Source organism: Ciona intestinalis, chromosome 9 (genome assembly GCF_000224145.3).
Source record: "Ciona intestinalis chromosome 9, KH, whole genome shotgun sequence".
Lineage (NCBI taxonomy): Eukaryota > Metazoa > Chordata > Ascidiacea > Phlebobranchia > Cionidae > Ciona > Ciona intestinalis.
The window spans coordinates 651,099-663,947 of record NC_020174.2 but is presented as its reverse complement, the minus strand read 5'-3'; the positions used below and the strand labels follow the sequence as shown (position 1 = coordinate 663,947).

Below are 12,849 nucleotides of genomic sequence, written 5' to 3'. Positions count from 1 at the left end.
TCTGTTATATATGTTGTTATATACAGTTAAATCTGTTATATATGTTGTTATATACAGTTAAATCTGTTATATATGTTGTTATATACAGTTAAATCTGTTATATATGTTGTTATATATGTTGTTATATACAGTTAAATCTGTTATATATGTTGTTATATATGTTGTTATATACAGTTAAATCTGTTATATATGTTGTTATATACAGTTAAATCTGTTATATATGTTGTTATATATGTTGTTATATACAGTTAAATCTGTTATATATGTTGTTATATACAGTTAAATCTGTTATATATGTTGTTATATACAGTTAAATCTGTTATATATGTTGTTATATATGTTGTTATAAACAGTTAAATCTGTTATATATGTTGTTATATACAGTTAAATCTGTTATATATGTTTTGTTATATAAATCTTATTATATATGTTTTGTTATATAAATGTTGTTATATATGTTATATACAGTTTATGCAGTCGGTTTATTTAAAGCGCAAAAATGTCACTAACACAAGTAACCCAGCATATTATTCCTATGATCCAGATGACTTTATACATTATGATAGGAGTGCTAAGGAATAATATATCAGCATATTTGCACCCCATGACCAAGCTGTTGCAGTATGTGGACAAACATACAAAATGTGACCAAGTTATTCTTTAATTGTTCTCCCCCCCCCCACAGTCAAAATACTGAAGCTATTTTAGAATGTGTGTAGCAACATTAAGAACCACTCCAAACAATATCATTTTTATCTTCTCGTACCAAAACTTATAATCTGTTATGAGTGCTGATAGATATTAGATATACATTTGATAAAATATACTATCCTTATATTGCACAGACATAACTACAGTTATAATACTTAACATATTTAAAAGTGTGTGTATAGGCAGCTAAAACATACCAGTAAAAACACACGAGTTAAAAAGTAGATTTTGTCAAAATGGCCGACTTTTCGAGACCATACCGCGTCACTCAATGTAGCATTTAATGCGTGGGAAAACGCAACCAATTTGAAAAGTAATTCAACAAATCAATAAGAAGACCAAAGCCCCAACACAGGTATTAAGCGAGTAAATGAGTTTATTCCATATTTAGAAACAGACCAGCTTGAACTTAGAAGTTTTGCCAAATATGCATCGAACACTTCCGTGCGTGCAACCACGTTTAGCGTAAATTGTTGAAAACTACGCAATGAGATTCTGTTCTAAATCACGCTGATAAGGTTCTACATGACAAGCCATGCGACCTGAGATGACCCCCAACAGCGTGTGAACGAATGTATTTTGCTAAACGGCCCACACTCCATGTTTCTTGGCTGGTTTGTAATGAGACCAACCTCTTTAAGATAAAGATAATGAGATAAACCTCTTTGAGCATTTAAATAAATAATTTGTTTCTACAAAAGCAGGCCGGTTTTAAAATTGCCCACTCACCGCCAAGCCATGTTTCTTGGCAGGTTTAATAACTTCTTCCGCCATTTGTTGGCGACTTGATTTTGGTTGCAGGTGGTGTAGAAGGGCCTGGGTGATATGATGTCATATTAACTTAATTATTACGGCATAGCGTTAATGCAAATGTAACAACTGACAATAAAGACAGATACACTATAACTCCACAAACGCCTTAAACAGCCTTTCCAATATTGTTTTAAAAAACAATCAGTTTGCAAAGGCCAATTTATTAAAACCCAAACGTAGGTATATAAATTGGTTTTATTAGAAATAATTTTAGGAAATTTCGGCAACTGTATCTCCTTTATATATTTTAGGCTGTATTATGACATTGAACACAATATAATAAGTTACAGACATTCATATATTAAGCCAGCCATTATGATATCAAACACATATAATAAGTTAGATTCATTCATATAATATAACTCACCATGGAATGTTGTAAACACATGGGGTCATTAGAAAGATGCGCCAAGTTTATCGATTCCTTCGTTGCTGCCAATGCTGCCTCCGTGTGGCCGAAACGTAAATGTAGCAAAGCGAGGTTAAGGGTCGCGTACCTGGGTCAAAGGTCACATATAAACAGGTACTTTATAGAAAAAGGCAAAATTGACAATAAAAACAATGAACAATTTAAAATAATAAAACAGGATCATTTTGAAATCCAAATTTCAATCAACTTTTTTTATCATCAAAACTCTTAAAACAATTTTGTTCATGAAAATGTTAAAAAAAGAACTTTTTTACTTTTTGCATGAAATTTAAAGATTACCTTGTATTGCTCACCTTTGGTTTTTATTCAAATTCTCATCATCAAGTTTAGGAAAAAGTGGGAAACTTTTCCAATTATGTCGAATCATAAACATTAGTAGGCTGTCCATTGCTCCACAGAATTCACCCAATCTTAAACTGTTCAAGTAACTTAAGAAATGCTGGGGATGGAAAGGGTTTAATTTAGTTACGCAAAAAAGGAAGAGTAATTTTTTTTTAACTTAATTTAAATTTGAAAACAATCAATGCAGATCTGGTGAGGACAATAGGTAGCACTCCAATGACGTCCCACACCATATGACCTCACTAATGTAATATGAATTAACAGAATTAACATTTAAGTCAGATGTCTCTCTAAAAACAACTTAAGAAAGATTGGTAAAATAAAAAACAACGCATACACCATAGGCAATCTATAATAATTTTATTTTGCTTTTTTTGCATCCCAAGCAAAAGAGCCCCTACTCTGTACTCATACTATACTACAACATATTAATTAACTTACTGCTTGTGTTAACTCTGGGTTGGTTTTAAGAAACTGTCGGATTCTTTGTTGCAAAATAACGGGAGGCAACGCATCAGCCTCGTTGTGTTCCAATAGCATGGCTTGGTGTTTAAAAAAGTTGTCTGCTTGTTGGCGCGAAAAATAATCAGGGGAATCAAACTCTTCGCATCTGCGTGGGGGGGTAGGTTTGGGGTTAATGTTATTTCTTTTTGCAGTAGCGTCATTTTATAAAATATCAGGCGTTGCGATAAGAAAATGTGTTGAACAGCTTTGGATTTCTGTAAATAGCTTTGGAATTTTAAAGGATACTATTTTAGATTAGTTGCATTTACCATTGGAAATCCAGCAATGGCTGCAACCTCTGCAAAATTCTCAAGATGGGCCTGCATATTCTGCACGAGACTGCACCATATAAATCAACACTGCTGTTTTCCTGCACACCACAGGCAGATATTGTGTATACACCATGCTCACTGCTAAGTTGTTTCATCTTATACACCATACAAACATACTACATGCACACTTCACTTACTTCTCAGTTTTTAGATCAGACGCTTTGAGTTCGGTGTCAATAGAATCCCTGCTACTCTTGCTGTCCATCTCACTCTGACATTCCAACTCCATGTCATCTACTTTATTGCTGTCCATGGCAACTGCAGTGTTGCCAGATTCATCAGGGCTCCCATTCTGACTAAGAGGATCGGATAGTGGCTAAAAAATAATGAGCAACATCGTTAGAAAAATGATGCGCAACAGGCAACACTATTAAAGTTAATGCAAAGTTATTTCAAAGTTAAAAAAGTTAATATACACAACGCTTTACACAACAACAAAATATTAGACTAAATGAGTTTGCAATATCAATACACAATGCATTACATGGGGGTATATAATTTCCAATGCTGGCAGCAACACCCATTTTATCATACATTTCACACATTCGTTAAAAACATATAAAAATCAAATCTGAAATAAAAACTTTTAGCCTAAGTATCAACAAATTAAAACCAAACAAACCGGATTTAAATATATAGAGAACTGACTTAATAACAACATTTTGACTTCAGGAACACCTTTGTATAATCTTAACATAATGTAACTTACCTTATCCATTGGAACATTAGGTGCACAATATTTAATAAAGGAATCAAATAAAGGTTGAAGTTCACAGAACGCGAGACGCTCGTAATAAATCAACATTCTGCGACAGAATAAAACCTGGAGGAAACATAGACATAATATATAACCATTCTGGTACTTCTGTTAACAGGCATAAAGTAATATAGACTTTTCGGGACTTATGAAAACGTAAATGTATTCTACTGTTTTTTCTGTCAACTGGCTCTTTACATTTCGGTCATAAATTATTTCAACTTTACCAATCAAGTCACAGAAAATTCATCCTTAACTGAAGCGTAAAAGAGCGATTTGATTGATTATAAAAAAGATGGCATATCAGACTGTATTTTAGACATTGGCCCGTAGTGGAACATGCATGGTAGAAAACAGTAGAACATGCACAGTAAACCGTACATAAGATAGCATACAATAGAACACACATACCTAGCAAACATTTTTGAAGCGTTGAATCAGAATCGTTCGATTGAAACAACGAATAACCGAGGTTGGAGAAAAAGTTTTCAAGATTTTCGATGCTTTCAAAATTACAAATGGCGTCCAGCATTGATTTAAACGACTCGTGTAAAACTTTGGAACATAAACCAACGATGCGTATCATTTCCTAATAAATATATATAATCTTTATGGTTATTAAGGTAATGTTTTAAATTGTACCTTGTTAGGCATACAGTAATGGAGCACATTTCAAATTTCCAAGTTGACTGTTGTGCATAGGATTTTTTCAATGTAGAACAGACCTTGGTTAGGGAAATGTTGTAACCTGACATGTACATACACAATTGCTCTTGTCCAATCAAAGACTCATACTACACATAGTAATACAGATTCATGATTTAAACTGATATTTTATCCGTTTCTTAACCTGTGTCTTATACTACAGTGTTTATTGGAGGAATAAACAGATCCCTGCTTATAGACCTGTTTGTTTTAGAGTTCAACTTTTGCAAAGTAGTTTTGCATTAAAATAACAGCCATAAATAAACAAATTTAGGTTATTTTATTGAAGCAGGGGTTAAGTGTGTCTAAAGGGGTCGCGAATCATAAAAGGTTGAAAAACATCAGTTTAGTTCAAGATATATTTCTTACTTTAAGCGATCCGTTTGATTGTTGAAGCCAAGTGAGAATAGAACGATCTAATAGTCGCTTGCTTGCAAAGTCTGAGAATGCATAACAATGAAATTAAACTTGATAAGCGTGAAAGGAATCTTCTAGATTTTTGCCTTAGTAATCAGATTAAACTATGATATTTGGGTCATTATGAATATGAACCTCAAGAGCTACTGCTACCATTACATACTTGACAAGATGCTTAACAGCAACAGATATCGTTGTCCCGCTATGCAATGATAAATAAGATTTATTTATTCATACACAAGTTTTGTTAGAACAAAGAAATTTAATAACTTGTTTATTCATTCCTAAGCAAGTTTGAATTGGAAGCTTGCAAACACAGTTAGAGACATAATATGTTTAGTATAACAGACTTACCATCTTGCCACACCATCCGTGTGTAATCCGCATGTTTTCCATCACATATATCCGCATAGTTTTTAATCAAAATCAGCAAACTTAACCTATGTGGGGTAATTTGATCACGGGCAAATTTATCCCCATGTTGTGTGAACATTGTGGCCTAACTACTAATGTTCCTGCAGATAAATAATGAAGTTGAGAAATAAGCCATAGCTTTACACATACTACACCAATGAACAAATCAACGTGTAATGGTTTTGATGGGTTGGGAGTTTAGTGTCCAACAAATGGGACTTGGGTTAAAAAGATTAAGAACCGCTGGTTCAAACATTAATGCATTAACAGCAATCAAAGCAACAAAATTAACTTCAGGAAAGAATCTTTTTAGAAGCTTTAAGACTCAAGTTCACATTCAAAAAACAGTGCCTGATATAAATAGAATCAAAATGAAATCATATGCAGAGTCTAACAAAAATATGACTTTATATTTAGCGAAACATTTTGAAAACAAAGTCTAAAGTTTTGGTAAGTTTATACCTAAGACAAATTATTGACATAGTCTGTAAAATGATGCTAACTTTTGCGTCACTATTTTAATGGTTAAGCTATGCACAATAATAAACAAAAATCAAAGCATTCATATATTTATAACAAGATAATAATATATAGGAATAACAAATAAGAGGATTGCACATCAATCATGGCGTGATAGATTCATATGATCATATCACTGATGCATCACAACAATTTTTCATATGATAACACCATCACTATTGTAACAATGCACCATAACATGTAAACAGCATATAAAAATGTCTAAATTTGTTAAAGTTTTTGTCTATTATCAAAAATGGTACTCATGTTGTTTAAATTGTTATAGTCGCCAAACCTGGGGTGGCAGGGTCACATTACGACCAATAAGCCAGATATGTCTCACAGGTTTGTGTGTCTAACTTCCCTCCCACCTGCATTTTAAAAATTCTGGCGCCTAATACTTTATACTACATGGCAGGTGTATGTAAGTCATACATTCAGTTTGGTAAAGTGTTACAGTGCCGCATATATTGAACCCACTGTTTATAAAGTCAATCAAGCATCTACTGTGCCAATGCAATGTCAGAGAAATAATTCAAAACGTCATCGATTGTGAATTCCAACTTGATCTGACTTCCAGCGTAACATTTCGCGATTAAATCTTCAAAGTCTTTGTATTGACGAATAAACTCTTTCTGCATGTCCTGCCATACAACCTGGGGTGTAGTAGGTTGGGGTAAGATGGTACATGTTATATATTAGGTTGGGGTAAGATGGTACATGCTATATAATAGGTTGGGGTAAGATGGTACATGTATATATTAGGTTGGGGTAAGATGATACGTGTTGTATAGTAGGTTGGGGTAAGATGATACATGTTATATAGTAGGTTGGGGTAAGATGGTACATGTTATATAGTAGGTTGGGGTAAGATGGTACATGTTATATAGTAGGTTGGGGTAAGATGGTACATGCCATATATTAGGTTGGGGTAGGATGGTACGTGTTATATATTAGGTTGGAGTAAGATGGTACACGGTTGGGGTAAGATGGTACAGGTATATATTAGGTTGGGGTAAGATGGTACATGTTATATAGCAGATCGGGGTAAGATGGTACATGCCATAAATTAGGTTGGGGTAAGATGATACACGTTATATATTAGGTTGGGGTAAGATGGCACATGTTATATAGTGGGTTGGGGTAAGATGGTACATAGTTGGGTAAGATGGCACATGTTATATAGTAGGTTGGGGTAAGATGGTACATGTTATATAGTAGGTTGGGGTAAGATGGTACATGGTATATAGTAGGTTAGGGTATTAGGGTATATAGCCAGGTGGGACCTGAGATGTAGGTCTAATAACACAAACAACAATCCACTGGGTGCCACTATCAGGACCCCATGGAATCACTAAATCAAAGCATACTTATAAAAGGTTGAGGTAGGATAGTAGTTGTAACCAAGGATTTTGGAAGTAATTAAAATATATTTTAATATTCATATAATCATATTCTCAAAACTCTAAAATAGCATTTATAATTTATTAGCTTTATGTGCCAACGTCATCCATCTTATATTAAATACAAACAACAAACATACCCTTAACAACATATGGTCGGCTTCCGATGTATGTTTGACGATTTTATGATAAACAGATTCCAGTCCCTTCTTCACTTCTTTACCACTATATTCCTTGATGCATTTACGCAACTCTTGCTTGCTGTATTTAAGCTGAAACCCGACTTCTTCGGGGCGAAGTCCACCATCTATTACTTGCTTGACTCCTTCGAAGAAATTCTAAACACAAGTTAAATGTTTGGTTGGTGGTAATAATGTTTGTATGTATGATACAATCTGGTGTCACACCAAGCTATGTATATTGTCTTCGTTTGTGCCAGACACAGATTAATACACATCATGCTCACTGTCAAGCTATAACATAAATGTTTTCGTAACATGCACCATTCACATTCAATTATAGTCAAAAAACAAACATCACAAACCCTAAACTTAGTTAAATATCATAATACTTACATAAGTTTAATGGAAAATGAGATGAACATTATAATAGTATGTACGATAACTCTAGCACTTAAAACTTATTTCTTCAAAGATAAAAGTCACATTGCATCCAAACCATATACATTCAACTACTATAACAAACAAACCAATGAGACTTCCACTTAACAAATTATATGTATACAGCATACTTGTAGTATTGCTTGTATATTTATACTTACACTTAGTTTCTCCAATGGCCTCCCCAGCATAGTTGTAACGTAACTATTAAAGTTTTCATTGTATCGAACTCGGACTTGCTTCTTCTCGTTTTCAAGCGCAGCAATCTTTAAACTCGACAAACAATTTAGTAAATGATGATAATTCTCGAACATTACAACTTCTGCCGGTGTTTTCTGGCTGTCACCGGATACTCTCTCAACTGTAAAGAAAAAAGAAAAAATTGTTGTTGCAACTGACTAGTAGGCAATTGTAAGTGGAGATTAACATAGGTGTATTGTTATGGGATGCCTATTTGCCTGCTACCTAACTTTGGAACGGAGGTGACATCCAATGTTTTAGCACTGCAGTTTTGAGGGTAAGTGATATTTTTCGCTGCTGTTATATATTTATACAAACAAGCAGTATATTCCATTTGCCACATTAATTAATGAGGTTCCCTATGTTTGACAATTATAAGTGTAACAGTATTTATTTACCAATAACAATATACAAACACACCTAACAAAAGCAGGTTTATAATTAGCCAAGCGACCTATTACAAATATCTTCACTCCCCATAACCTCATACAAGCAAGCCACACCAACACCCACATAACATACTTGTTTCAAACACGGCCCAAATAAGGGTGCTGTAAGCTTTATCGATGTCCGTTCTCCTCCCAGAGTCGCGGAAGATGCTTTCAGCGAGTCCAACAAAGTCCTCAAAATCCTGAACAAAGGGGAGGATGCCGCACTTCTTCCCTTTGCTAACGTGGCTCTCTTGAACCATCCGGACTTTGTTTTTCTAAAGAGACAAAAACCTCACCAATAAAAAGGGATATATCAAAGTATTTCTATTTCAATATACAAACAGGTTTTACACAGCTCATACATTTTAAGATGAAAGTCTTAGCATAATTTAATCCAGGATAGGCATGTGCTTATATATATTTTAAGTTGTGTTCAAAACTTACGATGAAATTGTCAAAATTTCTTTTCACTTCAATCAAACAATTCCCGAGCATCTTGGCAAGAAACGATCCATCGTTGACCTGCATGTGGTTTGGAAATGTAATTAATATCAATGGTTATCTAAGATGAATTGGCATTGGACGGGAGTTTATTTTATCATGTAGAAAAGGCTTGGTGATATAATATCATAAGATAGCTCTACTGTGTGAATCTGTTACTTGTGTAAAAAAATAAAAAATTATGCCACAATTTTAGTGACCATAACGTGTCTGAAAACACAATGTCTGCACTGTCTGGTGTATAACAAGACACCTATCATACAATATGACTCAACCCCCTGAAAAAGTATCTGTAAGGGTACTCGACAGTAAGCACGTGGTGTACTAATACACCATGTGTGACTGGTGTATAAGAAGACACCCATGTTATAACTCGACAGTGAGCATGAGGTGTATGAATACACCATGTGTGTCTGGTGTATAAGAAGACACCCATGTTATAACTCGACAGTAGGCCCATGTTATAATATGCAACCACCCCCACTCCTTTAAAACACACACCTGCTGAGCTTGAGAAACCCTTTGTCCGATAACCACCAACATATTAAGTGAATTCAATGGATCAAGGTCTTCACCAAACGCTACCAATGATAATAACTCAGATTCAACAACAGAGAAGATTTCAGTCATCATTCTCCTGTTCGTGACAACTTAGTTGAAATTAGAATGACAACATACCATTACTATATTATGTATATATATAAGTCCTAACCAACAAAAAGGTCCAAAACTCTGATCTATATAGGTAAGGTCGTGCACATCAGGTGCTTGGAGAATAGACCAGGTTGGGCCCTCACTCCAATACCCTGGGAAAGTCGCTGTCACACAGACTTGATAAGAATTTAAAAGCAATGGCAATAGATATAGGTTCTTGGCCTAGTCCCAAACAAAATATTTCAAATTCACTTAAATTGTGTTTTCTTTAGATTGTTAATATTTCAGGTAACCGCAATTCCAGGGCAATGGGGCAAATTACGTCCCAAAAACCCTGGTTTGCCATGCCTACAAATCATTACATTTTTAAGTAATAATAGATTAAACTTTTATCATATTAAGTTAACATGTTTAGTAGATGTACTTAGATTTAAAGGACTTACTAAATTAAAATATTAATAGGAAAAATATAACAGGATTTTTAAACTGTTATAAGATCTTGAATCATATAATTAATGAAATGTCACTGCTTAAAATTTACGCAAATTTGGTTAAAATAATTAAACAGTTGTGAGATAATTGCCATAGATTGCAGTGCGCTTATTGTTTAATATTACTTTACTAAAAATACGGAGTCTGTTTTAGTCAAAGAATATGTTAAAGTATAATAAGAACTTTCACTAAGTATCTGAAGTCAAGAATAATTTGTTTAGTTTTAAAATAAAAAGGATAAGAATTTAGAGCATCATAAAGATAGAAATTATATTTCTATGTTTAATTTGTGCTGAATCAATCAGTGTGACTTTAAGAGCATGCAGGGAAAGTAAACCAACAATAATAATTTAAACTTTGTTTACAATAAACGAGGCAATATTTCAAAACATATTATACCATGCCTGTCTTAGAAATCAACCCTTTGCATTAAAACATGTTTGTTATTATTTTCCCATGCATGGATACCAAACTATACATGTAGAGTAGCACCATAGGTGTCTAATATCCTAACTATTGGAACAGGGAAGATATCATAGGTTTAGCACCCCAGTTTAAACTAAAACAGATTTTACCCTGCTGTTAGGTGTCTACAAACAAACACAACTAAAGTATATTGCATTCACCACATTAATCAATGAGGTTCCCTATGTTTGACAACTATGAGTGTAACTGTATTTTAACAATGTCACCCCAGATTTTACCCTGCTGTTGGGTGTCTATACAAACAAGCAGAGCCAAAGTATATTGCATTCACCACATTAATCAATGAGGTTCCCTATGTTTGACAACTATGAATGTAACTGCATTTTAACAATGTCACCCCAGATTTTACCCTGCTGTTTGATGTCTATACAAACAACAGTTATTGCATTCATCACATTAATCAATGAGGTTCCCTATGTTTGAAAACTATGAATGCAACTGCATTTTAACAATGTCACCCAAGATTTTTTTGAAACATGAAAATGTGACCCCCATATCCATAGTACAGCATAACCTAACCATTGCACCAATAATTTAATAGAAAGCAAAATAAATGAAATATATTCCACACATTATTGCAAAGTTACAGAAATGATAAGTCGCCACACAAAAACGGTCATGAAATGAAAAATTTTGCAAGAAAAATGCAAATTATTGGCTTTCTAAAGGATGCAGACTTACCACACAATGTTGGCTGGCCTAGAGAGAGTTAGTAAAGTTGCATTTCAAATGCAACAACATTTATCTACTAATCCAGTAGTACAAAGTAATAACTAATTAAAAATAATGATAATATGTCAAATCATACGTTTCCGTATGCTTAAAATTGGCATAAGTTTAGGTGACTAATTTCCTTATTCAATATTTTGGTTAGTTATGAATATATTTGATATAAATTAACATTGTTAATTTTAACAAAAATGTATTATTGTAATGCCATTCCTCATGAGAGTTTTAATGCTACATTATTTTAACATATTGTTAATGTTATACAAAAAACATTGGTGTTATGCAATAAAGTCTATGTAAATTACTTTAATAGTATTCTATAACTAACGGCTAAACTAAACATCTGCAGACTAAATTACATAGTACAGTGGGGTAAGATGGGTTCCTGTTAATTCATAATATCCCATATTTTCTTAACAATTCACAACTCTCTTTTATAGCAGTAAGACCAGAAATAAATATTTCAGTAAATAGTTTTTTGTTAACTACCAAGTGATAAAATATATTGGTAACATGAACCATCTTACCCCAACCTACTATATCAAGGTTAATACCCAATATAGAATAGAAATAATCTAAACAATGACTCACCGAATTTCCTTTGTTACTTGTGCCCTGCGTAATCAAGTGGAAAAGTTAATATTAAAGGGAATTTTGTAGTTTTGTAGTATATGCTAAAGGTTTTAGTGCTGTGTTGCACTGATGTCATGATAAAGATGCTTAACTTATCCATTCTGACGATGCCATTTAATGGAAATATGTCTCTTATATTATACAATTTGTTAAACTTAACTTTACTGGTATTTACCAAAACAATACAGAAGTTTCTAACACTGATATTTCAACAAAGGAAGCCACTAGATCCAAACTTACTCCTGATACTTCTTCCGACTTGCGATTCCTTGATCCGTGTCATCTTCCTCATCATCTGACCCTCCCTGTGGGATTAATTTAATGTAATATATACCATACACTGTACGTATAATGTACAACATACATATACAATGTAATATACACCATACAAAGTACGTATATACCCTTTTTACAAGGTAAAAAGTTAATGCGAAAAGGATCCGCATTAACTCGTCATATGATAACTCGCTAACGGCGATATTTTGCATGGTCATTGGTTTAAAAATAATACCCAAAAAAGGTTAATCTCTTAAAAGTAAAACTGTACTTCCACCATAGTTTTCTTTACTCGCATAATCGAGTAACAACCAACCTTCTACAGCAGATGACACGCTTATGACGTTATGTGTGCTAACTTTGTTTTTGCGAGTAAACATGCGAGTACTTACGAGCACAAAAGTGACCATACAATGTTTATATAATACACTGTATGTAGA

General features: G+C 33.6%; 2 protein-coding genes across 5 annotated transcripts in view; both read right to left on the bottom strand.

Moving 5' to 3' along the window:
* The window catches only part of LOC100185104 (anaphase-promoting complex subunit 5-like), a 6,441-nt gene extending 913 nt beyond the window's left edge, over positions 1 to 5,528 (bottom strand). Inside the window, exons 1-9 of the mRNA XM_026835902.1 lie at positions 5,366 to 5,528; positions 4,964 to 5,034; positions 4,300 to 4,478; positions 3,842 to 3,953; positions 3,270 to 3,448; positions 2,738 to 2,906; positions 2,248 to 2,393; positions 1,892 to 2,021; positions 1,441 to 1,527 (exon numbers count right to left, since the gene is read on the bottom strand). Of these exons, the coding sequence (XP_026691703.1) occupies positions 1,441 to 1,527; positions 1,892 to 2,021; positions 2,248 to 2,393; positions 2,738 to 2,906; positions 3,270 to 3,448; positions 3,842 to 3,953; positions 4,300 to 4,478; positions 4,964 to 5,034; positions 5,366 to 5,504 (1,212 nt within the window). The 5' untranslated portion in view covers positions 5,505 to 5,528. The remainder of the gene's footprint in view (positions 1 to 1,440; positions 1,528 to 1,891; positions 2,022 to 2,247; positions 2,394 to 2,737; positions 2,907 to 3,269; positions 3,449 to 3,841; positions 3,954 to 4,299; positions 4,479 to 4,963; positions 5,035 to 5,365) is intronic.
* The window catches only part of LOC100184643 (exocyst complex component 1-like), a 31,722-nt gene continuing 24,399 nt past the window's right edge, over positions 5,527 to 12,849 (bottom strand). For 2 of the 4 annotated variants that reach the window (XM_026835868.1, XM_026835870.1), the window contains 8 exons: positions 12,092 to 12,115; positions 11,453 to 11,470; positions 9,641 to 9,776; positions 9,083 to 9,160; positions 8,730 to 8,913; positions 8,129 to 8,328; positions 7,488 to 7,685; positions 5,527 to 6,600 (listed from right to left, as the gene is read on the bottom strand). In XM_026835868.1, the coding sequence (XP_026691669.1) occupies positions 6,448 to 6,600; positions 7,488 to 7,685; positions 8,129 to 8,328; positions 8,730 to 8,913; positions 9,083 to 9,160; positions 9,641 to 9,776; positions 11,453 to 11,470; positions 12,092 to 12,115 (991 nt within the window). In that variant the 3' untranslated portion in view covers positions 5,527 to 6,447. The remainder of the gene's footprint in view (positions 6,601 to 7,487; positions 7,686 to 8,128; positions 8,329 to 8,729; positions 8,914 to 9,082; positions 9,161 to 9,640; positions 9,777 to 11,452; positions 11,471 to 12,091; positions 12,116 to 12,849) is intronic. The other 2 variants (XM_026835869.1, XM_026835871.1) reach the window with 1 other exon arrangement.